This window comes from Plecotus auritus (assembly GCF_963455305.1).
Source record: "Plecotus auritus genome assembly, chromosome: 3".
Taxonomy (NCBI): domain Eukaryota; kingdom Metazoa; phylum Chordata; class Mammalia; order Chiroptera; family Vespertilionidae; genus Plecotus; species Plecotus auritus.
In genome coordinates, this window is record NC_137772.1 from 46057651 (window position 1) to 46084013 (window position 26363).

At 41.8% G+C, this 26363-nt stretch overlaps 1 protein-coding gene across 1 annotated transcript; it reads left to right on the forward strand.

The window, feature by feature from the left end:
- Positions 1 to 12184: 12184 nt before the first annotated feature.
- Positions 12185 to 12472, forward strand: LOC308245119 (large ribosomal subunit protein eL43-like; the record flags this gene model as incomplete). The annotated part of the gene is made up of 1 exon (XM_080661863.1): positions 12185 to 12472. Exon 1 carries the CDS (start codon positions 12194 to 12196, stop codon positions 12470 to 12472), a length of 279 nt encoding a protein of 92 aa, XP_080517989.1. The 5' UTR covers positions 12185 to 12193.
- Positions 12473 to 26363: the final 13891 nt, after the last annotated feature.

Here is a 26363-nt window from a genome sequence, read left to right on the forward strand (position 1 = left end):
ATCAACAGAAACACATTATCTGGGACCACCCACCTGGACAATTTAGAATAATTGTGCTGTCCAGATTCTGGGACCACTGAGTCAACCGAAATTCAGTTATCTGTAGCTACTGAGACAATTTAGGATCACTATCTGTCCTGGGTCCCAGAGGAATGTGCTTCGATGACCAGTGAGATCACAATCAATGGGATATTCAAACCGCCATCAAGGGAGTATTCAATCATATATAAGTTCAGAAAATCAAAATAACTTTCAAATGAGTACAGAACCCAAAAGAGCAAGGTTAAAATATTAAACAGCAATTTTTACCCAAGTATGGTTGCTACCATACTTCAGATGGACATGACATGAGCGTCTGACGGACTGATTTGTTACTTCTCTCAGCTTTTTAAAATTTAGTAACTGTCTCCCAGCTTTTAAACTGGGGTATGGGATATATAACATGCAGCAAAGGCAAACATCATAGCATTTGCACCAGAACCAGGTCCCCTACAATTGTGACAGGTAAGAAAAATTGCCTTTGGTTGTTACAACCTCCATTTGATAATCCCTCCCACCACTCCAGACCTTTGGTATGTTCACACCTCTTTTCAAAATTATTATTAATTTCCGAGTGGGAGAGAGATAAGAACATCAATGATGAGAGAAAATCATCAATCGGCTGCCTCCTGCACGCCCCCTACTGGGGATGTAGCCCACAACCAGGGCATGTGCCCTTAATAGGAATCGAACCTGGGACCCTTCAGTCCAGAGGTCGATGCTCTATCCACTGAGCCAAACCAGCTAGGGTGATTGTTGGAAGCTGCCCATTGCCTTCACTAGCAGAAAGAGGTGGACAAGGAGTCCGGAAGGCTGGTCAACCTTGAGGCTCTGGCAAGGCTCAGAGCCATGCACCCACTGTTTAGTTGAGACAAAGGGAGCTGAAGCAACTTCCACCTTTTAGTCTTATGTAAATCCTTGCTGATGGGCTATCATGGAGCTATTACTGGAAATTGCCTGCTTAAGGGCTATGGGTGTATCCCAGACCTCAATAAAAAGGATGGCAAGGCCAGAGCAAAGCGTAGTCCTCTCTTGGGCTTCCACCTGTCCCCCAATTCCCAAATTAATATTTTCTTGTCTAGTCTCTTTCATTTGTGTGTGGCCTACTCCAGAGTCTGAGCCTGAACCCTGAACCTGAACCCTGAACCACACGGGACGTGGGGGGGGACACTTGCAGGTGATTATTATTTTTTTTTTTAAGATTTTTAAAAATAGATTTTTAGAGAGAGAGGAAGGGAGAGAAACAATGATCGGCTGCCTCCTGCATGCTATCTACTGGGGATCAAACCTGCAACCCAGGCATGTGCCTTGACTGGGGAATCAAATCATGGCCTCCAGGTTCATAGGTCAATGCTTACCCACTGAGCCACGCCAGCCAGCTTCAAAATTATTTTTCATTTCCAACTTCAGATGTTGATGGAAAGCTATCTGACTAGGCTATTGCAAAATAATGACAGAAAAGGGAGTGGTATCACGATAAGATTGAAGCTATTTACCCAATGTTTCCAAGGGAAGAAATAAATTGTTTCAGGAAATGCCATCATGTAAAATTCCAAAGTACATTACTAAGGCACTGATGGTTTGTGAAGATTTAGAAAAGGAAGCAGTGATCATTGGGACTTCTTGGGTTGAATAAATACAGAAATGTAATGCCAGATTAAATGTGTTTGCTTATAAAGGTCGATGGATTGGATGAAAACTGTAGAGAGATCCCTTATTAAGATTTTAGTAGGCTCCTGACAAAGTTTCTCAAGATATTCTTGAGAACACAGTACTGAATGTATATTCCTCCTAGAGCCTCCACCCAAGTCAGCCCCAGGATGGCTGGGTAGTAGATAATGTCAGGGTGATTATCAAATGGTACTGTGATTATTCTTTTTAAATGTCTTTATCTTAGAGATGTATGCTGGAGTATCTTTGAGTGAAATTACATGTATCTGGGCATTGTGTTAAATATAAAAGTTTAAGGAAACAAGATGGACAAAATCTTAGTAATTGTTGAAGCTTGTTTCATGGAAGTTCAGTGTACTGGTCTTTCTATTTTTAGGTATGCTTAAAAATGTCCATAATAAAAGTTTAAACACAAACTTCCCACAATAGGGTATAAACAAATGTTTGTTGAATAGAAAAAAATAAGTTGAATAAATTCCCAACGCTTTAGCATTGTAATATAATTTTGCTCCCATCCACATTTCTAAAATATTGTACAACTTTATTGACCTCTTTTGCTTCTTTTGGATTCCTTTTTTCTTTTAACCAACATATATTTGGAAGTATGTTCTGGGAATGCTAATCCATCTCTGAATTAAAGAATTTCAAAGTCCTTGTGCTATTCAGGAGGAAGATAGAGATATTCAATAATAGTGGTGATAATGGTCATCTTTATCTAGTTCCTGACTTTATTTATTTCTTATCTTCACCCGAGGATATTTTTCCATTGATTTCTAGAAAGAATGAAAGAAAGAGAGAAATAACGATTAAGAACTTTGTGCTGAGCCGGCACGGCCATGGCATACTCAGCCCCACGTTGGGCATCATATGTGCCAATCCAGCTCAGCCAGGTTCAGTGAGCCTGAGAGGGGGCAGTGAAGGATTGAGAAAAGACAGACAGGAGAAAAATGCTGGGTCTAGGTGGGACACTGTCCTCTCTGATGGAGAGCTAGCGACAGCGCCACAGCCTGTAAGCCGTGTCTTTATTTTATAGCCAGTTTCCACGAGGCAAAGTAATGGTGTGGTTACGTTCTTGTGAGTTTCGAATCTACCCAATTACATGCACCTGATCAAGCTTTGTTTACTTGCTGCACCTCCCACAGCCCATATTACTCAGCCATATGGGGCCACAGGTTCGGACCATAGGTTCAAGCTTACAACTTTAGCTTTTGGCTATAATTGTGCTGGGAGGGCTTTGCCCTCCAAGCTAGGACTTGCAGGTGGCTTTGCCAGGAGAGGACCATGTCCTCTCATTAGTCTTAGGCTTGAACCTGTCCAAATGCTGTGGCCGCTCTCCACAGAACTTTCCCCAGAGAAACATCGATTGGTTCCCTCCTGCACATGTCTCGACCAGGGCCCGGGCAGGGGAGGAGCCTGCAACCAAGGTATGTGTCCTTTACCAGAATCAAACCCAGGACCCTTAGGTCCGCAGGCCAATACTCTATCCACTGAACCAAACCGGCTAGGGGTCTAGTAGTTCCTGATTTTGAAAAGGCATTTTCTAATTCATAACCAAAATATGATGATATTTGATGTATGTTTCCTGTAGGTTCTCTTTAATAGATTAAGGGATTTCCCCCTCTAATCATAGTTTACATTTTTGGGTGGAGTGAGGAGACTTAATTGTGCATTGGTATTGAATATTATCAAATTATATTATAATCTATTGATATAACCATGTAGATTTTTTCCTTATAGTTGTTAAATGGTAAGTTGTATTTTCTGATATTAAATCATCTTTGGATTATTAAAGTAAACTTACTGTGCATTATTAAAATATACTGCTGTTTTTCATTGCATTAAGTTGTTTTATAGTATTCTACTATGATTTTTTTACACATCCTATTTTAATCTTAAATTTAAAATTTTTTGCCTTCTCATTCTTTCTCTGTTTTTCCCCCCCTTGAATAATTCTTCCAGACCTTTACCCATACTATTATCTATTTCAAAGAACCCATTTTGGTTTCCCACTATATGTCTTTGTGGGTTATTCATTTCTATTTATTTTTCATTTTACTGCATCATGGTAAAAAAAGTTTTATATATTATATCAATTCCTTTAATTCTTTTGTGGCCTAATAAACTCATTAAAATGTTTCATGAACAGCCCAACCGGTGTGGCTCAGAGGTTGAGGGGGTCGCTAGTTCGATTGTTGGTCAAGGCACATGCCTGGCCTCCATCCCCAGTAGGGGGTGTGCAAGGAGGCAGCCAGTCAATGATTCTCTCTCATCATTGATGTTTCTCTCTCTCTCTTTCCCTCTCCCTTCTCTGAAATCAATAAAAAAAAAATTTTAAAAAATGTTTCATGAACACTTTGGGGGGCACAGAGTTCTCTTGCAATGGAATTTCGAGCTCTGAAGACAACAACCAGAAATTATTTCTGGATCTGTAACCTTAGATCTGTAACCTTAAAGTCCAGTGATGCCTCTGCAGACAAGGAAGAGGTAAAGACATTCACCCCATTGCTCATCCCTTTGAACTCAGAGAACTGAAAGGAGACATTTTAAAAAATTAAGTCACAGAACTCACTAAGTAGCAAATGATTAACAAAGGACAAATCTAAAATGGATTATTAATGTTAAACTAGTCGGGAATGTTTGTTTGGGAAAGAAAAGTCTCCATTCTTGTCTATTTTTGTATCTACTCCGTTTCCAATTAATATTGCACAGTGGGTCTTCATGTACCCAGTTGCTATTTGCTAAGCCAATACACAGGCAAGTTTCATAACTTAAGTGCTGTAATAACAGGAGCAATAAAATGTTAAATATTAGCCTTGGAGGTGAGCTGGTAGGGGATCAGAATCAATTAGTTTAAAAAGTACAGAAAGAGTAATGATTTAATTATTTGGGGAAGAATACAGATTTTAAGTTCAAGCTTCAGTACATTTTATTCTCAAAGCAATGCAACTGAGCAGACTTGTGTCAGTAGCTAGAGATGGGAGAAAATGAAACCAGAAACATCAAGTGACTAGCCCAAGGTAAAGCCTGTTAGCTGGAAAAGCTGCCCCAGAGATATCCGTCTCTCCAATCCTAGTGTGCACCCAACCAGAGCATCTCTGAACCAGCAAGTCAAGTTACTTCTTATTTTCTTGCCCTCCTCTGCACAGTTATTGAGGCTTCAGAATACACAGCTGCTAAAGTTCTGGCTATGTGGGACTCCATGTACCAATGGAAACATTTTGATAGATAAATTCAATTGTGTGCTTTCTGGGGCTGGTGGGAGGGAGTAGGGAAGATTTTCTGCTTCTGAAACTCTAAGAGAGGGAGAATGAGCTCACAAGAACAATCTTATTTTTATTTTTTTAATGCTCACCCAAGGACATGCTTACTGATTTTTAGAGGGGAAGAAAGAGGGAGAGAGAAACATTGATTGGTTGCCTCCTGTATGCACCCCAACCTGGGATTGAACCAGCAACCCAGGCATGTGCCCTGACTGAGAATCTAACCTGCAACCTTTTTGGTGCATGGGCTCAACCAACTGAGCCAACTGGCCAGGGCCAATCTTATTTTTTTTATTAAGGAATTATCCTATATAATAAAGTGGTGATATGCAAATTGACCATCACTCCAACACACAAGATGGCCACCCCCATGTGGACACAAGATGGCCAGCAAGGGAGGGCAGTTGGCGGGGACCAGCCCTGCAGGGGAAGGCAGTGGGGGGAACCAGGACTGCAGGGGATGGCAGTTGTGGGGGGACCAGCCCTATAGGGAAAGGTAGTTGGGGGGACCAGGCCTGCAGGGGAGGATAGTTGGAGGGGACCAGCCCTGTAGGGGAAGGTAGTTGGGGGGACCAGGCCAGCAGGGGAGGGCAGTTGGAGGCAACCAGGCTGGCAGGGGAGGGCAGTTAGGGGCAACCAGGCCAGCAGGGGAGGGCAGTTAGGGGTGACCAGGCCAGTGGGGGGGCAGTTAGGGGTGACCAGGCAGGCAAGCAGGTGAGCAATTAGGAGCCAGCGGTCCAGGATTGTGAGAGGGATGTCCCAGATTGGAGAGGGTGCAGGCTGGGCTGAGGGGACCCTCCCCCCCCATGCACAAATTTTGTGCACCAGACCTCTAGTAAGATTATAATGGAGCTGAATAATTTCTATCACCTAGTGATGATGTAGCCCTGGTCAGGTCTTAGCACAAGACATTATTGTTTTGTGCAATTCTGTCTATTCATAGTAATGCTCTTGGCTAGAAATTCCTGGGGGACTCACCTAATCCATAGTGAGCTTCCCACAGACATCTCTCCTTTATAAACCAACTGTATGCCTTATCCAGTTTGACTCAGTGGATAGAGTATGGACTGAAGGGTCCTGGGTTTGATTCTGGTCAAGGGCAGCTAATGCAGTTGCAGGCTCAATCCCAGGCCCTGGTCGGAGCTCATGTGGGAGGCAAGTAGCCAATCAATGTGTCTCTCTCATAATGATGTGTCTCTCTCATAATGATGTTTCTCTCTCTCTCAGTCTCTCCCCCACCCTTCCACTCTCTCTAAATATCATGGGAAAATACCCTCAGGTGAGGATTAACAAAAAAATAAACCAATGGTACAGCTGGACCAACCCTTGTGGTCCTTATTACAATTACCCTTGAGGAATAATCATTAGGAAATGTTGAAGGAAAAAAGAGTTTACTCCTTATAGGCTCTAAAGTTTACAAAGCATGTCAGGGGACACACAGTGAAGTCTTAGAGAAGAAGGTATGTAGTGGGGAGATGGAGAGAACGAGAGAGAAGAGGCCTGGACCTGGCATTCTGCTTTAGTTGGGGCCTAGGTTTGGGGCCTATGGTTTTCAGCTTACTCCTTATTGGTGAATTTAAAACATAAGTGGGAATTTAAAGCGTAGGAAGAGAAAAAAAAGCAAGTAGCCAATGGTCAGCTATAAAATCAAACAAGATCTCTAAAACCAAGGAGCCTCAGTGGGAGAGGTGGCCTGGCTCTTTATCTGGTCCTGGCTGTGAGATAGCCATCACTGATGCAGGCACCTCTTTGAAAGGATGCCTCCACCATCAAAGAATTACATTAAACTAAAAAGTTTTTGCACATCCCCCTGCCGGTGTGGCTCAGTGGTTGAGCATTGACCTATGAACCAGAAGGTCACAGTTCGATTCCTAGTCAGGGCACATGCCTGGGTTGTGGCTCGATCCCCAGTGGGATGCATGCACAAGACAGCTGATGAATGATTCTCTCTCATCATTAATGTTTCTATCCCTTCCTTTCCCTTCCTCTCTGAAATCAATTTAAGAATATATTTTTTAAAAAGTTTTTGCAGCCCTAGCCGGTTTGGCTCAGTGGATAGAGTGCCGGCCTGCAGACTGAAGGGTCCCGGGTTCGATTCTGGTCAAGGGCACATGCCTGGGTTGTGGGCTCAATCCCAAGTAGGGGGCTTGCAAGAGGCAGCCAATCAATGATTCTCTTTCATCATTGATGTTTCTATCTCTCTCTCCCTCTCCCTTCCTCTCTGAAATCAATAAAACTATAAAAAGAAAATAAAAAGTTTTTGCAGCCCTAGCTGGTCTGGCTCAGTGGATAGAATGTCAACTTACAGACTGAAGGGTCCCAGGTTCGATTCCGGTCAAGGGCACATGCCCGGGTTTCAGGCTTGGTCCCCAGTGGGGGATGTGCAGGAGGCAGCCAATCAGTGTTTCTCTCTCATCATTGATGTTTCTATCTCTCTATTCCTCTCCCTTCCTCTCTGAAATCAATAATATATATATTTTATTTATTTATTTTTATTTTTTTTAAAGAAGTAAGGTCACTAGCTTTAAAAAAAAGTTTTTGCACATCAACAAAATGAAAAGGCAACTCACTGAATGGGAAAACATATTCCCTGATATATATGATAAGGGGTTAATATCCAATATTTATAAAGAACTTATAAAACTAAACACTAAAAAACAAACAATCCAATTTAAAAATGGGCAAAGGACCTGAATAGATACTTCTCCAAAGAGGACATACAGATGACCAATATACATATAAAAAGATGCTCAACATCACTAATCATCAGAGAAATGCAAATTAAACCACAATAAGGTATCACCTAACATCTGTCAGAATGGATATCATCAATAACAAACTGGGGAGGCTGAGCCACTGGGCCCTACAGGACACCTAGCACACAAAGCCACTCTAACAACTCATGGAAGCAGCTAAAATGCGGAGACAAAGAAACAGGTGACAAATGACAGAAAAGGAAAGCAAACTACTGGATATAGAGTTCAAAACCACGGTTATAAGGTTACTCAAGAATCTTCTAGAAACCACCAATAAATTTAGTGAGACACTCAAGGATATGAAAAAGGATCAACTAGAAATTAAGCATACACTGACTGAAATGAATAATATACAGAGATCCAACAGCAGACTAGAGGATCCCAAGAATGAAGTCAAAGATTTGAAATACAAAGAAGCAAAAAACACCCAACCGGAAAAGAAAAAAGAATCCCAAAATATGAAGATAGTGTAAGGAGCCTCTGGGACAACTTCAAGCGTACCAACATCCGAATTTTGGGGGTGCCAGAAGAAGAGAGAGAGCAAGATATTGAAAACCTATTTGAAGAAATAATGACAGAAAACTTCCCCCACCTGGTGAAAGAAATAGACTTACAACTCCAGGAAGCACAGAGAACCCCAAACAAAAGGAATCCAAAGAGGACCACACAAAGACACACCATAATTAAAATGCCAAGAGCAAAAGACAAAGAGAGAATATTAAAAGTAGCAAGAGAAAAACAGTTAGTTACCTACAAGGGAGTACCCATACGATTGTCAGCTGATTTCTCAACAGAAACTATGCAGGCCAGAAGGGAGTGGCAAGAAATATTCAATGTGATGAATAGCAAGAACCTACAACCATGATTACTCTACCCAGCAAAACTATCATTCAGAATTGAAGGTCAAATAAAGAGCTTCACAGATAAGAAAAAGCTAAAGGAGTTCATCACCACCAAACCAGTATTATATGAAATGCTGAAAGGTATTCTTTAAGAAGAGGAAGAAGAAGAAAAAGGTAAAGATAAAAATTATGAACAATAAATACATATCTATCAATAAGTGAATCTAAAAATCAAGTGAATAAAAAATCTGATGAGCCCTAGCCGGTTTGGCTCAGTGGATAGAGCATCCACCTGCGGACTGAAGGGTCCCAGGTTCAATTCCGACCAAGGACACGTCATAACTGGGTTGCGCGCTTGATCCCCAGTAATGAGTGTGCAGGAGGCAGCCAATCAATGATTCTCTCATCATTGATGTTTCTATCTCTCTATCCCTCTCCCTTCCTCTCTAAAATCAATAAAAATATATTTTTTAAAAATCTGATGAACAGAATTAACTGGTGAATATAATAGAATCAGGGACATAGAAAGGGAGTGGACTGACAATTCTGGGGGGAAGGGAGTTTGGGGAGTGTGGGAAGAGACTGGACAAAAATCGTACACCTATGGATGAGGACAGTGGGGCGGGGTAAGGGCAGAGGGTGGGGTGGGAACCGGGTGGAGGGGAGCTATGGGGAGAAAAAAGAGGAACAACTGTAATAATATGAACAATAAAGATTTATTTAAAAAAAAAAAAGTAAATCTTACCTTTTGCTGCAGTTTGGATGGACCTGTAGAGTCTTATGCTAAGTGAAATAAGCCAGTCAGAGAAAGACAAGTACCATATAATTTCACTTACATGTGGAATCTAATGAACAAAATAAACAAAGAAACAGACTCATAGCTAAAGAGAACAGACTGACAGCTACCAGAGGGGAGGGAGGTTGAGGGGCTGGGTGAAAAAGGTGAAGGAATTAAGCAAAAACAAGAATTCATAGACATAGAAAACAGTATGATGATTACCAGAGGGAAAGAGTGGTAGGGAGAGGTAGAAGAGGATAAAGGGGAAAATAAATGATGACGGAAGGATACTTGACTTGGTAAATACATAATGCAATATACAGATGATGTATTATAGAATTGTACACTTGAAATCTATATAATTTTATTAACCAATATCACCCCAATAAATTCAATAAAAAATTTTAAAAGGTTAAGTCAGGCAATTGCTTTATAAAAAGAGAAGCCAACTTTTACACCATAAGTACTGGCACATTTATAGTGATGCTGGTGTAAACAAACCTACAGGCTGCCAGTCATATGAAAAAATAGCACATGTAATTATAGTAGTGGCTAAACCATCAAAGTTTGTGAAATTGCATTCTATGATATTCCTAAAATGATGGAATCCCCTAAAAACCCATTTCTCAGAACATTAAGCAGTGCATATATATATATATATATATATATATATATATATATATATATATATGTATATACACTAGAGGCCCGGTGCACGAAATTCGTGCACAGGGGTGTGTGTGTCCCTCAGCCCAGCCTGCACCCTCTCCAATCTGGGACCCCTCGAGGGATGTCCGACTGCCCGTTTAGGCATGATCCCACTGGGCCTCACAATCCAGGACTGCTGGCTTCCATCTGCTCGCCTGCATACCTTCCTGATTGCTCCTAACCCAGCTGTGGGCAAACTACGGCCCGCGGGCCAGATCCGGCTGTTCTATCCGGTTCTCTTGCTCTCCCCTCCACTCCTTTACTTTGAATTTATATTAGTTCACACAAACACTCCATCCATGCTTTTGTTCCGCCCTCTGGTCCAGTTTAAGAACCCATTGTGGCCCTCGAGTCAAAAAGTTTGCCCACCCCTGTGCCAGCCTGATCACCCCCTAACCGCTTCCCTGCCAGCCTGGTCACCCCTAACTGCCCTCCCCTGCCAGCCTGGTCACCTCTAACTGCCCTCCACTGCAGGCCTGGTCACCCCTAACTGCTCTCCCCTGCAGGCCTGGGTCCCTCCTAACTGTCTTTCTCTGCAGGCTTGATCGCCCCCAACTGCCCTCCCTTGCAGGCCTGGTCCCTCCCAACTGCCCTCCCCTGCTGGCCATCTTGTGGCGGCCATCTTGTGTCCACATGGGGGCAGGATCTTTGACCACATGGGGGCAGCCATCTTGTGTGTTGGAGTGATGGTCAATCTGCATATTACTCTTTTATTAGATAAGATAGAGACCTGGTGCACGGGTGGGGGCCAGCTGGTTTGCCCTGAAGGGTGTCCCGGATCAGGGTGGGGGTTCCCTTGGGGCGTGGGGCAGCCTGGGCGAGGGGCCTGTGGTGGTTTGCAGGCTGGCCACGCCCCCTGGTGACCCAAGCGGAGGCCCTGGTATCTGGGGTTTATTTATCTTCTACAATTGAAACTTTGTAGCCTGGAGCGGAGCCAAGCCTGGAGCGGCAGCCATTTTTTGGGGGATTTATGTATCTTCTATAATTGAAACTTTGTAGCCTTAAACGGAGGCCTGGGCCGGCCAGGGTGTGTGGAAATCTTGACTTCCTCCATCGCCGGGGGCAACCCTAGCCTCCTGCTCTTTCCAGCTCCGCGGCTGCCGCCATTTCTGTTTGGGTTTATGTATCTTCTATCATTGAAACTTTGTAGCCTTGAGTGGAGGCCTAGGCCGGCAAGGGCAGGTGGAAAGCTTGGCTTCCTCCATTGCCAGGGAAACCCAAGCAAGCCTCCCTCCTGCTCTCTGTGGCTGCAGCCATCTTGGTTGGGTTTATTTGCATATTCTCTCTGATTGGCTGGTGGGCGTGACTGGTGGGCGTGGCTTGTGGGTGTCGCGGAGTGAGGGTTAATTTGCATATTACTCTTTTATTAGATAGGATATATATATGTATGTATATTGATTTCAGAGCGGAAGGAAGAGGGAGAGAGAGATAGAAACATCAATGATGAGAGAATCATTGACCTGCTGCCTCCTGCTTGCCCCACACTGGGGTTTGAGGCCGCAATCTGGGCATGTGCCCTGATCGGGAATTGAACCATGACCTCCTGGTTCATAGGTTGATGTTCAACCACTGAGCCACGCTGGCCAGGCGAGATTCTTTGTTTTTTTGTTGTTGGCTTTTGTTGGGTACTTCCTTGAGAAAAGGTGTAAGGATAGCAGGCAGCATCCCATCAAGGTACTGATTATAGAAAAAATAAAACCAGACCAAGCACAAACAAAAACTTTTCAGGCAATACATTCAGAGTCAATTTTACAAAACAATGCAATTTTTCCCAGCTTTATGTGTTGCCCAATACACAATGACAGCGTGATCACAAGGCCTAAATCTTATATTTCCTTTTATCTCCAACACCTAACATGGAGGTTGGTATGTAGGCTGTTAGTTAAATCCAACTGAAGAGCCTAAAATATAGTGGTGGCCAGGGAATGGGAAAGGAATTGGATGTAAAGATTTGCCAAGGGGAAATAAACAAACCACTTGCTTCATTAAGTTAAGGGCAAAGGGAAAAACGTGTCAAAGAAGACTGCTGTAGAATCTCAGTAATTAGGAGACCAGTTCAGAAATTGAGAGGGGGCGGGTGATGGGAGGACAGGAGATTTGTCCAGAATTGCCTCCAGGCTTCCTCTAGTTCGCGGCGAAATGGCTAAACGCACCAAGAAAGTGGGAATTGTCGGTAAATATGGGACCCGTTATGGCGCCTCCCTCAGGAAAATGGTGATGAAAATTGAAATCAGCCAGCACGCCAAGTACACTTGCTCCTTCTGTGGCAAAACCAAGATGAAGAGGCGAGCCGTGGGGATCTGGCACTGTGGTTCCTGCATGAAAACAGTCGCTGGTGGTGCCTGGACCTACAACCTCACTTCTGCCGTCACAGTAAAGTCAGCCATCAGAAGACTGAAGGAATTGAAAGACCAGTAGAAGCTCCACAGTTTGAAACACTGCGAGCCTATAATAAATGGGTTAATTTATATAACAAAAAAACAAAAAAAGAATTGCCTCCAGTTTGGTGGTAAGATGCCTACAACAGTGAAGGGAATGTCCAATATTCTCCTTGTAGTATGAATTGTTAAGTCCAAAATAAATATAGCTATACCTTCTAGCAAGTTAACCACACGGTCTTGTCCCCACAGCTGGGATTCTTATGGGTGTCCTGGAGTTTAGGGATAATCAAATGCCCAATGCCAGGATCTGCTTTGGAAGCATGTTCCTTGCTCACTTCCCAGAGCTGTTCCTCCACTACCAAAAGCTGGGGTCACTGCTGTCACCAAACTGTGGATGCCAAGCTAAGAAAGAAAAGAGTAGAGGCTCACTTAGCTGTTTTTCTAGCCCCATTGGCTTAGGGATTATGGTAGGTGATGGAAACCTGGTAACAGTCCCTGGCCCAGTCCCACTTGTAAGATCAATGGAGCCCTACCTTCTCCAAGCTTCAGTCGGTTTTGCTGGGCAGCATCACACATGCTCATGAGTGGCCTTGGCCCTCTCCCTGTGGTGAAGGTGTCAGCTGCTGTCTCTCAGGGGTGTAGTGTTGATGTCTAGCCTCTTGCCAAGGGGAAATAAACAAACTAGTAAGACAGCAGTTGCAGGAGAAACTCACTCAGGATTTAGGAGAACCGTCCTTCTCTAGGGGCATTAGCACTCTGCCAAAGTCACTCAGGAGGTGGTTGCCTGGTGCTTTTAGGCAGTGCAACACTTCACTTTCCAGGTCAACATAGCCTCCCAGGAACCAGACAGAGGTGCTAACGGCTGGGCTGGTGTACCAGGTGCATTACAGGACCCTACCAGGCTGCATCCCCCTCTTGATCCACACAAAGTTTGTGCACCTAGATTCTCTCTTTCAGAACAGCAAACTTCCCCATGCACAGGAAATCTTTGTCCCTCAATGCCTTAGCTCTGGGGCCAGTGATCAGCCTCTCCCACTCTCTTCTCTGCCCTTTAGGCCTCTCCCACAACCTCCACCATCTCCTCCTGGACATTCTAGGATTTGACTCCGTTCTCAGGTGGGATCCCATGTGGTCACTCTCTTTGGGGCCCTTATTGCAACTAATATTCTCATAAACCCCTCCACATACTCCCTCAAATTGCCTTCTTGTAAAGTCTTGGCATTTGTGGGGCTGTCCTGAAGGGGTGATAGAAAGGCAAAGACCCAACAAGACTTGGAGGGCAGATCTTTGAATCTTCCTAAGGGAGGATTGTACAGGGTCTTTGATTCCTTCCAAACAACAGGAGGAATAAGGTTTCACTCTTGTGGCCCTTGTAAGCAGACCCTTAGTCCTTAGTCCAAGGTTAAACCCAACCTTGAGGATCTCTTCTTGGCCCCCTTAGTGACACAAGACCACTCGGTCCTATTTTCAGGTTTTAAAGAATTCACAGTTCATGAAATCTGCAAAATAGTCTTGCCTACATCTTAGCATGTTTTTACTTTACATCCTCACTTATATATTTGATATTGGGCCATGGTTTGTTTCCTTTGAATGGTTTTGGTTTTCTGTTGATACTTTATAGAAGACAGTGATTTGAAATTATAAATGCACTATAAATCAATAAGTCCTGATCACTTACCCAAAAAAAATCCTCTTTCATCAAAATGTTTTTGCTAAGTCATCCTTACCTCTGAATTTTTAAAGAGAAACACAATGTAGATCTTGCTGGAGTAGCTTCTTTTCTGAAATTTCTGACTTAGTTTGGTTCCAAATTCCAAGCGGGGTGAGTTCCAGGGCAAATATAGACTCTTGTAGCTCAGAGAGTGAGCACTTGGCTCAGACTAAAGTAACTATTCAGATCCCAATGTGTTAGCTCAGGTCACAGTGCCTTTCAATCCATGCCCCACCCCCCCTCAGCAAAATTTTGATGCATATAATGTAAAGTCAGTCCCTCTTTGCTTTCTCAATTCAATTTGAAATGCAAGTTAATGAATGTGTCATAATATGCTGACTACTACTGTGGGATATAGAAAAACTCCAATAGGAACTGGCTTTAAGATTTCCTATGAGTCTGTAAAAAAAAAAAAAAATGTCCTAATGATCTGACCAGAAAGTGAAGTAGGGGCACTGGTCTCAGGTGGGATTCCTGGGACCAGAGTTAGGCTTCTAGGTGGGCATGAGTTGATATCAGCAGCAGCACCTAGATCCAAGGATGTGATGAAAGGCAACATCTGGGAGAAAACTGAAATAAAGAAGGGACAGACAGCACAACCCAAGGCATCAGTCAAAGGGGCCAGAAGAAGAGAAGAAAGTTTAGATCCAGGGTGAGGTCAAAAATGGTCAGAATCAGGCTAAAATAAGAGAGTTCAGAGTGGAGGCTGGGGTCAGGGACAACAGAGATCCCCTGAGCCACTGGAAAACATCCTGGGTAACTGTTCATGCCTTCCTTGCCTTTCACTGTTCTCATGGTGTTGAGAACTGACCAAGGCAGTTTGTTTGTGCGCTGCTATTAGATTCTTTTTGGTAGATTCCGCAGCTGCCAAAAGTTAAAAAGTAGAAAAAGGCTAACTACACCCCCACAACCTTGTTATTGAATTCCAGCTGATTTCAGATGGAATTCTGCCACCGAGTCACTTATTAGGCAAACATTTATGAGCAAGCAAGCAAGCATAAAAGCAGTCTACCTAATCATGGTTTGCAGGATGCTGTCTAAAATATGGTAGTCTACTCATACAGGTTGAAAACCACCAATTCACCAATGAGGATCTATTTCTAGCACCATGTATGCCAATTACAAGACATTTATTTCACCAAATGAAAACACATTAGTTAACACTGGGTTGATTTATTAACACTGGGTTGATTTATTTATGAGAGCTTTTACAACTTTTGGGGCTGGCACTTGTGGGGCTGTCCTGAAGGGGTGATAGAAACCACGGTAGGATTGTGTGACATGGCTTATCATTTATGTCCTGTTTACTTTATCTTTTCAGAGATGCCATCCCTCACAGTTGAATTGCGCACCCACCTCCCCACAAAAAAGAATTCTGAAGTTCAAACACTTCCACCTCCACCTGTGAATGTGATCTTATTCGGAGATAGGGTCTTTGCAGATGTTATCAAGTTGAGGCCATATTTGATTAGGGTGGGTCCTAAATCCAATGACAGGTAGCCTTATAAAGACAGACTTGGTTTCCACTTCCTCTCCCTCTCTCCAGCAGTCCCATTACCACCTCCTAGCTGGCCTCATGCATTAGAAAGAAAAGAAAAAAGAAAAAAGAAAAGAAAAGAAGAGAAGAGAAGAGAAGAGAAGAGAAGAGAAGAGAAGAGAAGAGTAGAGAAAAGAAAGAAAGAAAAGAAAAGAAAAGAAAAGAAAAGAAAAGAATAGACTCTATCTTATTTGTTGTATTTATTTCATAGTTTCCCCATTATCTGAAGTTATTATTCTCTTACAGTTCTGGAGAAGCAGCAGTTCTTAGCATGGAGGTGGGAGGCAGAAATAGAGATTAAAGGTGCCCCCCTCCCCAGGAGGAAACAAGCCACCAGGTGAGAGAAAAAAAGTCTGGGTGATGGTAGTGTGAAATTAGAAGAAAGTATGTAGTAAGGAGGTCATGAACCTGGGGTAATTAGATTTAATCTAATGAAACATATAAAGAATTTGCAGCACAACATTCATGCATAAGGTCAAGGCAACAGAACTGGGTTAAAGGTGTCTCCCGGCTAAGGACATGTTCCTTCTGAAATGAGCAGTAATAATGCCTGGTGTCCTTCATTTGAGGAAGAAGCTTGGATATTAAAAGGGAAAGGAAAGGGCCTAGATATTAGGTTACCTAGAGAACTAGGTCTGGGCACCTGGGTAATGGGCAATGATGACATCATCAGCATGGAAACAGCGTCTCTAAGCTTGTACAGTGGAGGATGAAGAATAGGGATTGTAGATCTAAACTGATTATAGATCAGATTATCTAGATTTAAGAAGAGCTCTCATTTATCTTTCTATTACTGTCCCTTAAACTTCAGCAAAGTTGTGTTTCGGTTTTCTCTGGCAGGTGCTTTTTATTTATTTATTTATTTATTTATTTATTTATTTATTTATTTTTATTTATTTATTTTTAAATATATTTTTATTGATTTCAGAAAGGAAGGGAGAGGGATAGAGACATCAATGATGAGAGAGAATCATGGATTGGCTGCCTCCTGCATGCCCCCCACTGCGGGGATCAAGCCTGAAACCCAGCACATGCCCCTGGTCAGACTCGAACCTGGGACCCTTTAGTCCACAGGCCATCCCTCTATCCACTGAGCCAAACCAGCTAGGGCCAACAGTGCTTTTTAAACTTTATTTTGTTTTTATTTTTAATCAACTCTGATTCCCAGGTGTGGCTCAGTGGTTGAGTGGTGACCCATCAAGAGGTTAGCAGTTCATTCCCAGTCAGGGCACATGTCCGGGTTGGAGGCTCAATCCCCAGTAGGGAGCATGCAGAGACAGCCAATTGATGTTTCTCTCCCATTGATGTTTCTATCTCTCTATCCCTCTCCTTTCCACCCTCTCTCTAAAAATAAATAAAAACATAATATATATATCTATATATATATATATATAGATATATATAGATATATATATATATATAGATATATATATATATAAAATCAACTCTGCTAAGGGATTTTAAAGGAAGGATGTAACTGGGTCCTCATCTACTCCCCAGCTGGATAGTAAATGGTTCATCTTTTCCTATGGCATTCTCTTATCCTGGTTCCCAGATCCCTGTAAGCCCGCTGCCTCCCCCTTTCTGAATTTTACAGATCCCAAGTGGAAATTGGGCCTTTTCTTCTTTAGTCATAACACATGCTGATGGCATGGGAGTCTCCTATTCAGAGCTGATAGCTTACTGGGCTTCTATAAGGAGGCAAGGAATGAGCCACACTTGACAGAGGTTCTAGCATATCCCTCTCCCCTTCCCCTTGTCATAAAGGTTTGGTGACAGGGGATCTCCCACTCCCAGCCTTTCATTTCCAAACCTTTGCTCTCCTCTGGCTTGGGTCTTAATCCCTCTCATATGGAAGAAAACTTGGTTGACTAAACATTCTTGCTAATTACACTCTATGCCAGCACCAGTGCCCTTCAAACTAAAAACTTAATTCCATTTTTTCATTCTTCTTTGCACTTTGTGTGGCCTCCTATTTCTTCCATGCCATGTGGTATATAGGAGGTGACGCAGTAAAAAGGCATGACAGCGATGCAAAAGCGACATCATGCTATTACATAAGGGCGTCTTTCTGTTCAGGATTTTGAAAGGTCCCGACACTAGGCCCTTCCTACTGATGCTCAGGAAGACAAGAGAGATGATGTAGATGAGCATGTGACACATGGGATCAGATAACAGGCACCAAGAACTTCAGAAGCTGTTCAAGGAGGCAGAAGATCCCAGAAACTGTGTAAGGGGAAGAGGAATCCTCTGATACAGCAACACACACATAATAGGCAGTGAAGAAGCTGTCTAATAGGATTTAGCCCACAAAGGGTCTTTAATTTCCATCTTGGCCCTGTGTGAGCCTGTAAGCATAATATGGACATCAGCTGTTGTGTCCTACCAGGCTGGAAGCTGAGGAATGCAAAAATAAACAAAAACAAAAACAAAACAAAACAAGGACAAAAAACAGAAGCTGCCTGGTAAGTTTGTTTTCTTTCCAGAGATTTCCGATCCCATTGCCATGGGGACCTAAATCAACTCTACAAATGCTGGCCCCAGCCTGATTTCTGGAGATCAAATAAACAAAGGTTTTCTTTACCAGATAAAGTTTCTAGATTCCTGTGCTAATTAAGTATTATTAGCTCAGGAATCTGTGCTATTATATGGGGCAGTGAGGGCCTGGGGCAAGGGGCAGGCTGGAGGGGGTCGATGGTGGAAACGAGAATATCTGCAATACTTTCAACAATAAAGAATTATTTTTAAAAATTTGCTTAACTCATTCTAAATAAAATAAGACATTCTTGCTCAGTATGGCTCAGTGGTTGAACATCAACCCATGCTCCAGGAGATCACCAGTTTGATTCCCGGTCAGGGCACAGGCCCATGTTGCAGGCTTGATCCCCAGTGGGGGGCGTGCAGGAGGCAGCCGGTAGATGTTTCTCTTTCACATCAATGTCTAAATAAATAAATAAATAAATAAATAACATCCTAGTAGCAACAGGAAAACATTAATAGCCACTATTTTTAAGTTTTGGAGAGTTATTTTAAAAATGCAATTGAAATAATGATTCAAGTTAAGATAAAATGCTCTCTCCTCTGTGTGGCCTGTGAAGCAGTAGCAGTTGCGTCAACTGGGAAAGGGTAAGAAATGCCGATTCTCATGCCCCAACGCAGACCTACTGAGTCAGGGTCAACATTTTAACAAGATTCCCAGGTGATTTGTGTGAACATTAAAAGCTTGCAAGGCACAGATCTATGCAACTTTAAAATTATTATATATAATAATGGTACATATTTGTTCGCACCAGCAGATTGAAGTTTTTGGAACAATGTGATTAATATGTTAAGATAATGTTTATTTCCTGTACAATACAGGTTGCTTGTACCTATTTCAAAATTGTTCTCCTAAAAATTGTACATAATTTAGAATTTCAAGATGAACATTTACTTTTAGTTTGGAATTATTTATATGTTGGGAAAATTAGCAAAGGCAAGCCACTTCTAATATTCAGATCTTCAATTTGAAGGAAAATTAAAATGTTGCTTTTCCCCCCTATATTTGGGAGTGAAACAAAATCATGAAGGTCTTGAAAACTAATTCTAATAGTGTCTCAAGGATAAGAGGGTGGGGTGAAGGTGTGAACCAAATGTTGAGCTCAGGTGGCTGATAAAAGGATTCTGAATAGAAAGGCATTAGGCTTACTCTGTGTGAGAGTAGGGCTTATTCAAACACAGCAAATGCCTCATGGTCACTGGCCTAACCTCTCACTATATATACCATTGCCCACAGGAAGATATAGCTGTTTAAAAAACAAGACTGAGTATGGGCAGTCCCCAACTTATGATGGTCCAACTTATAAATTTTCAACTTTATGAAGATGTGAAAGCAATATGTATTCAGTGGAAACCATACTTTGAATTTTGATCTTTTCCTGGGCTAGTGATATGTGGGAGGACACTCTCTAGTGATGCTGGGCAGTGGCAGAGAACCGCAGCTCCCAGTCAGGCATGCAATCAGAAAGATAAACATTTAATACTCCACACTGTGCTGAGTTGCCGTGTTTCTTGAATATTGTGTTTTGTGTTTTCACATCCCATCATGCCTACTAAGTGCCCATCTCTGTCTCCTGCTTATGAAGAGAAGAAGAGGAAGGCAAAGGCTCTTGAGATGAAACTCAAGATAATTGCCCGACTGTAGGCTATTGTAAGTGTTCTGAGCACATTTAAGGTATGCTAGGCTAAGCTATGATGTTGGTAGGTTAGGTGTGTTAAATACAATTGCAACTTATGATATTTTCAACTTATTGAGATGTAACCCTATCATAAGTTGAGGAGCATCTACAATTCACTCAAAGTTCCAAATGAATCTTTGCCGGATGTCCATGCCTGAATGAACTCTAAACAGTTTATCCAAGGGGTGGTCTTGTGGTTCTATAGTATTAGGAACTATGTTTTTCCATGTAGGTCCTTTGGAGCAGAAGAAGAACTAAAACAAGGAGATCACCAGGATTGAACAAGATAGAAAAAGATGATGGATTTAACAGATTTGAGCTCTAACTGAAGGTAACTTCAATGGAAAGTCCATGTCCCTGCAGCAGAAAGGAGGCTGAGCCAAGGAGAAGTTGCAGGAAAGATCTTCAGACTCATGACATTGCTCCTGGAGCATGTGCCTTTTAACTACAGTCCATCTCATAACCATCTCATAAGCACCTGAAGGCGTTCAGATGCCCAAGGCCTTCTAAAGGTCCATGTGACCATTTCACATAGGTATTTCTTCATGTGTTTGCCTTATACTCTTGTGAAGTTCAGTCAAAATCACCTGAGGATGCCAAGTCAAGACTGCAGCCCATAATACTCACATATGAGCGCCAGTGGTCAGTAGCGACTTCTACCCTGCTCTGTTATTAGTACATCATCTTCAGTTGCAGATACTTCACATGTTCCTCCATAGCATCCAAACACTGACAAATATACAGATTCATCAGATACTGAGCTGCCCCAAATAACCCACATGTTAGGACAATGCAACCAAAGGGACTTGGCTTTATTATGAAACTAGAGGCCCATTGCACGAATTCGTGCATGGGTGGGGTCCCTCAACCTGGCCAGCCATCAGGGTGAGAGGGCTCACCCAGTACCGATCGGGCCAATGGGGGCTGGCTGGCCAGTGAGGGACCGCGGGAGGGCTCCAGGGTGTGTCTGGTCCTCTCGCCCAGTCCCAATCGACCTGGACCCCAGTAGCAAGCTAACCTACTGGTCGGAGCATCTACCCCCTGGTTGGACACTTAGCATATTACGCTTTTATTATATAGGATAGGAAGCTGTCTTTGGCCATTGTGGAACTTCCTTTTTCACTATGAAACCTCCCCCTTTCTCCTTCCAAGAGAGGTCTCCCTGAGGCCACCAGAGAGAGAAAGAGAGAGAGAGAGAGAGGCATTACAAACCCTGAAGAAGCAGTTGTTTTGCTCAGTGCACAAGACCATTCCTTCTTTAAAGCAAAACTCCCTTGAAAGAAGAATTGAAGCTTCTGAGTTTGGTTTTCTAAGCAAGAAAGTTAAAGGTCAAACTGGGGATTTCTTGGCCAAGAAAGTTAAAGGTCAAACTGAGGGTTTCTTGGCCAAGTTTGACCTGTAAAATAGCATCACTGGAATGAATTCCTCCACTCACACATCTAATTCTGCATACTCTCTTCACACATAGCAATCCAACTTAGCCCTACTGACAGAGACTGATAATCAAGGTCAGAGTTACAAGAAACAGAATCTAACCTACTAATGTAAGCAGGAAAAAAATTATGAAAAGCATTTAAGTAGTTCACAGGATGTCCAGAAGGAGGAATAACCAGGATTGGGAGCTAAGTCCTCAGGATAACATGTCCGAAACTGTGCTACCCAACTAGACTTGTGACAGTGCCCTTGCTGCTGCTGCTGCTGGGCATAGGCATGGCCCCTTGCCTCATTCCTGGACCTTGGACACTGTTGTTAGAACCACCGCCGTCATACCTCTGGAAACTGGCTATCGTAGCGCTAGCTGTGCCAGAATAGATTACAGCCAGGGCTGCCTCTTTGAATCATTGTTTTCTGAGTCAAACATTGGGGCGGGTAAGTCCAATTGGCAGAGCTTGGGCAGGTAGCTGGCCAAGCGGGCAGATAAGAAAACATTGCTGAGTATTAATTTTCTTCTCTGCTGGCTCAGCCCCAATTTTGTTCTGGTGTCTACACTTCATGCAATCTCATGATTCAGAATAGGTAGATACCGTCACCTCAGGAGATGCATGTAGGCTTTTCTGGGATTCTATTCCCTTGCCAGTGATTGGTTTAGCAAGGGACATGAGATCCAATTTTAATCAATGAGATGTGAGGCTAAGTCTGTTATCAGGGGGAACTTCTGAGAAATTTTCTTATTGTTCTTAAAAGAGACACAAGTCAAAGAAAGTAGGTCCTTTCCTTTACATTCTTTTTCTGCCTCTACGTATTAGTATGATAGGATGTAATGCTTTTGCAGCATTCTTGTGACCAAGAGGCAAAGTAACTGACATTCTAAGGATGACAAAGCAGAAAAGCAGAAAGGATCTGGCTCCCCGAAATATTATTAAACCACCCTTATGACAACTGGGCCTTTCAAGATAACATATTCCATTTTGTTTAAACTAATTGTGTTAAAGTAAGTTTCAGCTAAACACATTATATCTGATACAGGAGGATTCGTCATCAGTTTGCAGACAGAAAACTATGGCTTCACTGGGTTAAATAACTTGCTAAAATTACATAAAATTTTGTTTTAATACAAAGGAAATTAATTCCTCTAATAGTGATGTGTAGGTGCCTTATTTATTAAATCTTCTATGAGAATCTGAGCCCCTAACAATGATCTCCTTTGTTAAAACCTGATAGCAGGCAGCACTGTCATGCCTAATATTCAGTTATTCACTAGGTCACATTATTCTCGAATTGATTTTCAAATGTTTATCTTTGTCCTCAACTACAAAATAAACTCTTTGAAGGCAGGTTCATAGTTTCTCTGGCCAACCAAGGCATTGGGGTCCACAATAAATGCTTAATATGGATGAGAAAAATTAATTGACAAATTACCAAGTTTGGATTGTACTGACACATTAATAATTGAATTTTCTGAGGATAATATAACTAATTTAAAATTCTCTGAAGAGTCATTTTTTTTTCCTTTTTAGGTAGGCTGCCATAAATTCATGCTCTATTGATAATTAATAATAAAATTATAATAACATCAGCAATAATAGAAACTGCTATTTATTTAGTGCCTATGGGCCAAATTTATGTGTATAGATAAACACACATATGTCTAGATAGACACAAATATGTTTATACACACACATATATATGTGTGTGTGTGTGTGTATATATATATATATATTATTTTTAATCCTCATAACAGTCTTGTGAGGTAAATATTAACTTCTCCATTTTATAGGAAACATTCTCTGAGAGAGCAACCCCGTCATGAAAACCAAATAAAGTGGCCAAGTTCAAATGTAAGAACATCTTCCTTCGGCTCCAAGGCCATACCATTTCTAGTCTACCATATTGTTTCCATTTTTGCTGCCTAGGAGGGAGAGCATTGTGACAATGACAACTCCTTACTCCCAAACCAGCCCCAGGTGAGATTCTAATAGGACCAGCTGATGACATGACTATCACATACAGAAAGGTAGGCTGTCCACATGTCTACATGGTGCTTCATAGCATTTCATTTACTAGTAAGTGATGAAAAATATTTCAGTCCTTTATAACTTTATACCACAGAATAAAGCGAAATTTTCCTCACCCAGAGCCTTTCCTAGACACCAAAACAGTCAGTTCTAACTTCAGGTAAACAAAACAAAAGAAGCAAGGCCCTAAATGCCTTGCATACTAAACAGAGCTTTGCAGTCTGGTGTGTTTTATCAGTGACCCTCAGTATGTATATGTTGGGGGGAATACACTGGGGGAGGGGACATACCAGACTAGGAGTGGGGTGCTTAGCATCATTTTCCCCCCATTAAGTAGTCTAACTTAATGAGTGTTTCAAGGGCTTATGCCAATATTTGGGGCCAAAAAATCATTTTCAGCCTCAAAATATCAAAAGAAAACTGCAATATGGAGATTTATAATTGTTTAATTAAACATTCATACAATATAACCAGTGGCAATTCCATTCATTACCAATTTTAGTGTTCAAAAAAGTTTTGTTGTTGAAAACAATAGGTCTGATTTATTCACTGCACAGGAATTCCTAAACATATGCTATTTTTATAGCTATCTATAGATAGAGAGATCAGAACCAATCATAAAATAAATGAATTACTTGTAGCCATATAATTTCAAAAGCAAAATCCTTTCAACAAACGGTTCCAACAAAAAAACCCCATATTTTATGTAGAACAGTGGTTCCCAATGTGGGGCACATGCTCCATGGTGGAGGGGGGGCGGGGGAGGAACAATTTTATTTTTAAGAGGTGCAATTTGAGAATGAGTTATTAACAGTGAATTTTTTGCATTTCTTATGGTTCTAGGGCCCTCATACGCAGTATATAAATATATATTGTGACATATTTATATATTTCAGTTCCCTATTATGTTTTAAAACTTTATTTTCTATTTTTTTCATATCACTTCATATTGTTATTATTTTTAACAATTTCTTAGTGATTTCTTCTTCAACTTAAACTGTCCTTTCTTTCTTTTATTTTTCTCTTTCATGGATGCCATGTTTTTTGAAAGCTTGTTTAGACCAAGTTAATGGCCTTTTAGGCTTCCTCCACGTGAATAGGAGTTCACTTTTTGAATAATAAGAATTATATGTCACGGGGAGCGGGGGGCATCAGGATTTTAGAGATGCTTAGGTGGGGCATGGCCAAAAAAAAGGTTGGGGACCACTAATGTAGAATGTAAGTGCTTTGGACACATGATCTAACGTGGGTGGGCCCCATCGGCAGTATGCGGGCTTTGTGGGCATGCAACCTGAGCATTGGCACAGGCCCATGTCTGGAAGGCCCTGAGACTGGTTTAATCCTCTGCTGTCATCATTGTGGAAGTCTTAATCATTTTTGAACAATGAGCCCCACATTTTTATTTTGTACTTGGCCCTATAAATTATGTAGCTGGTTCTGTCTAGAGCTTAATAAGATTTTAAAACAGACCTGGGTGGAGCTATGCCTCATTCTAAAACAATGAAGTTGTTGCTTCCCTTTGCTTTGGCTTGTTTTTAGGTCAGATGTTTAATTCATTTGAAAAATGTATGAGATTTTTGTACTTCATACAGGGTAGCATAAATTTTAAAAGCTGGGGTAGCATTATACCACATGAAAAGACAAAATTCTGGTCTAGCTGGTGTGACTCAGTGGTTAAGAGTTGACCTATGAACCAGGGGGTCATGGTTCAATTCTTGGTCAGGGCACATGCCGGGGTTGTAGGCTTTATCGCCAGTAGAGGGCGGGCGGAAGGCAGCCAATCAATGATTCTCTCTCATAATTGATGTTTCTATCTTTCTCTCTCTTTCCCTTCCTCTCTGAAATCAATAAAAATAAAAAGCCAAAATTTGAAAAGTTGACATAAGTTAAAACAAAGCCAGAGTAGCCATTCTAGAAGTGACTTGCATGTCTTGAGCTTTTCCAATATTTGAGCTGGGCAAAATAGCCTATGGACTGGGCCAAACCAACATTGTCTTATAAACGACTGTTTGCAAAGCGAATAGAAAAGCAGACATCCTGACCACAAGGACTGATGATTATAGACTCTGTTTTGGAATGTAGAATCAGTAACCATCCATGTATAGCTAAAAACAAAAACAAAAAAGACCTCAGCTTGTTAGCACCAATAGAAATTTCTTTCTCCTATTCATGTAATTATTTCCCTTCCTTTTCTCATAAAACCCTTTGCCTTCACCCTTTAATCAGAACACTATTTGAGTTTCTGCCTGAATCTGTAATCCCCAAATTGCAATTCTTTTTGTTTCCAAATAAATGCTTGTTGCCTCTTATTTTGGCTTTTTAGTTTTAGGTTAACAATTCCCATTAACTAAAGATTGGCCAACGTCAGAAGGCATTACAAGCAGTGCCAAGTATTTATGAAAAACAAAGAGTACTTCAAAATTAAATTTAGACTAAGAATTTTGAAATGTATTGGATACCAAATTACATCTAGGATAGGAACCAAGAGTGAACAAACATTACCTCCACAAATTACATTTTAAGTGGCTGCAGGACATTTTCATCTAGGTCAGATAAAGTTTTAAAATGGTTGCATCCATAATCCATCAAAGTTCTGTCTAGACAAAGGACTGCATTTTTTGATTGGGGAAACCAGGGGAGGAAAAACCTCAAGGCCACATCCTGCTGATATCCTAGGAGACTTAATGGGAGGATAAGGTCCTGAGTGTTTGGGGTGAGCAAACACCAACGCTTGACCCTCCCCTTTCCTCCCACGCCCTGAGGAGTCAAGGGCCAGGGGAGGACATTGCCAATTGTCGACTTAAAAGGAAAGCTCAATCTAGGGACTGGTGAGTATGCACATGCACCCTAGAAGTCTCTAGTGCTCTCTGGACAGGATGAAGGGAAGGAGAGCCATTGGAAATTTATTTAACTTTATTCTTTAAATAAAATGTATTTTAATTTGCTGACCAAATTTTTTTCTCTAAAAATAATTTCTGCTCATTGTGGAAATTTTAGAAAATAAAGAA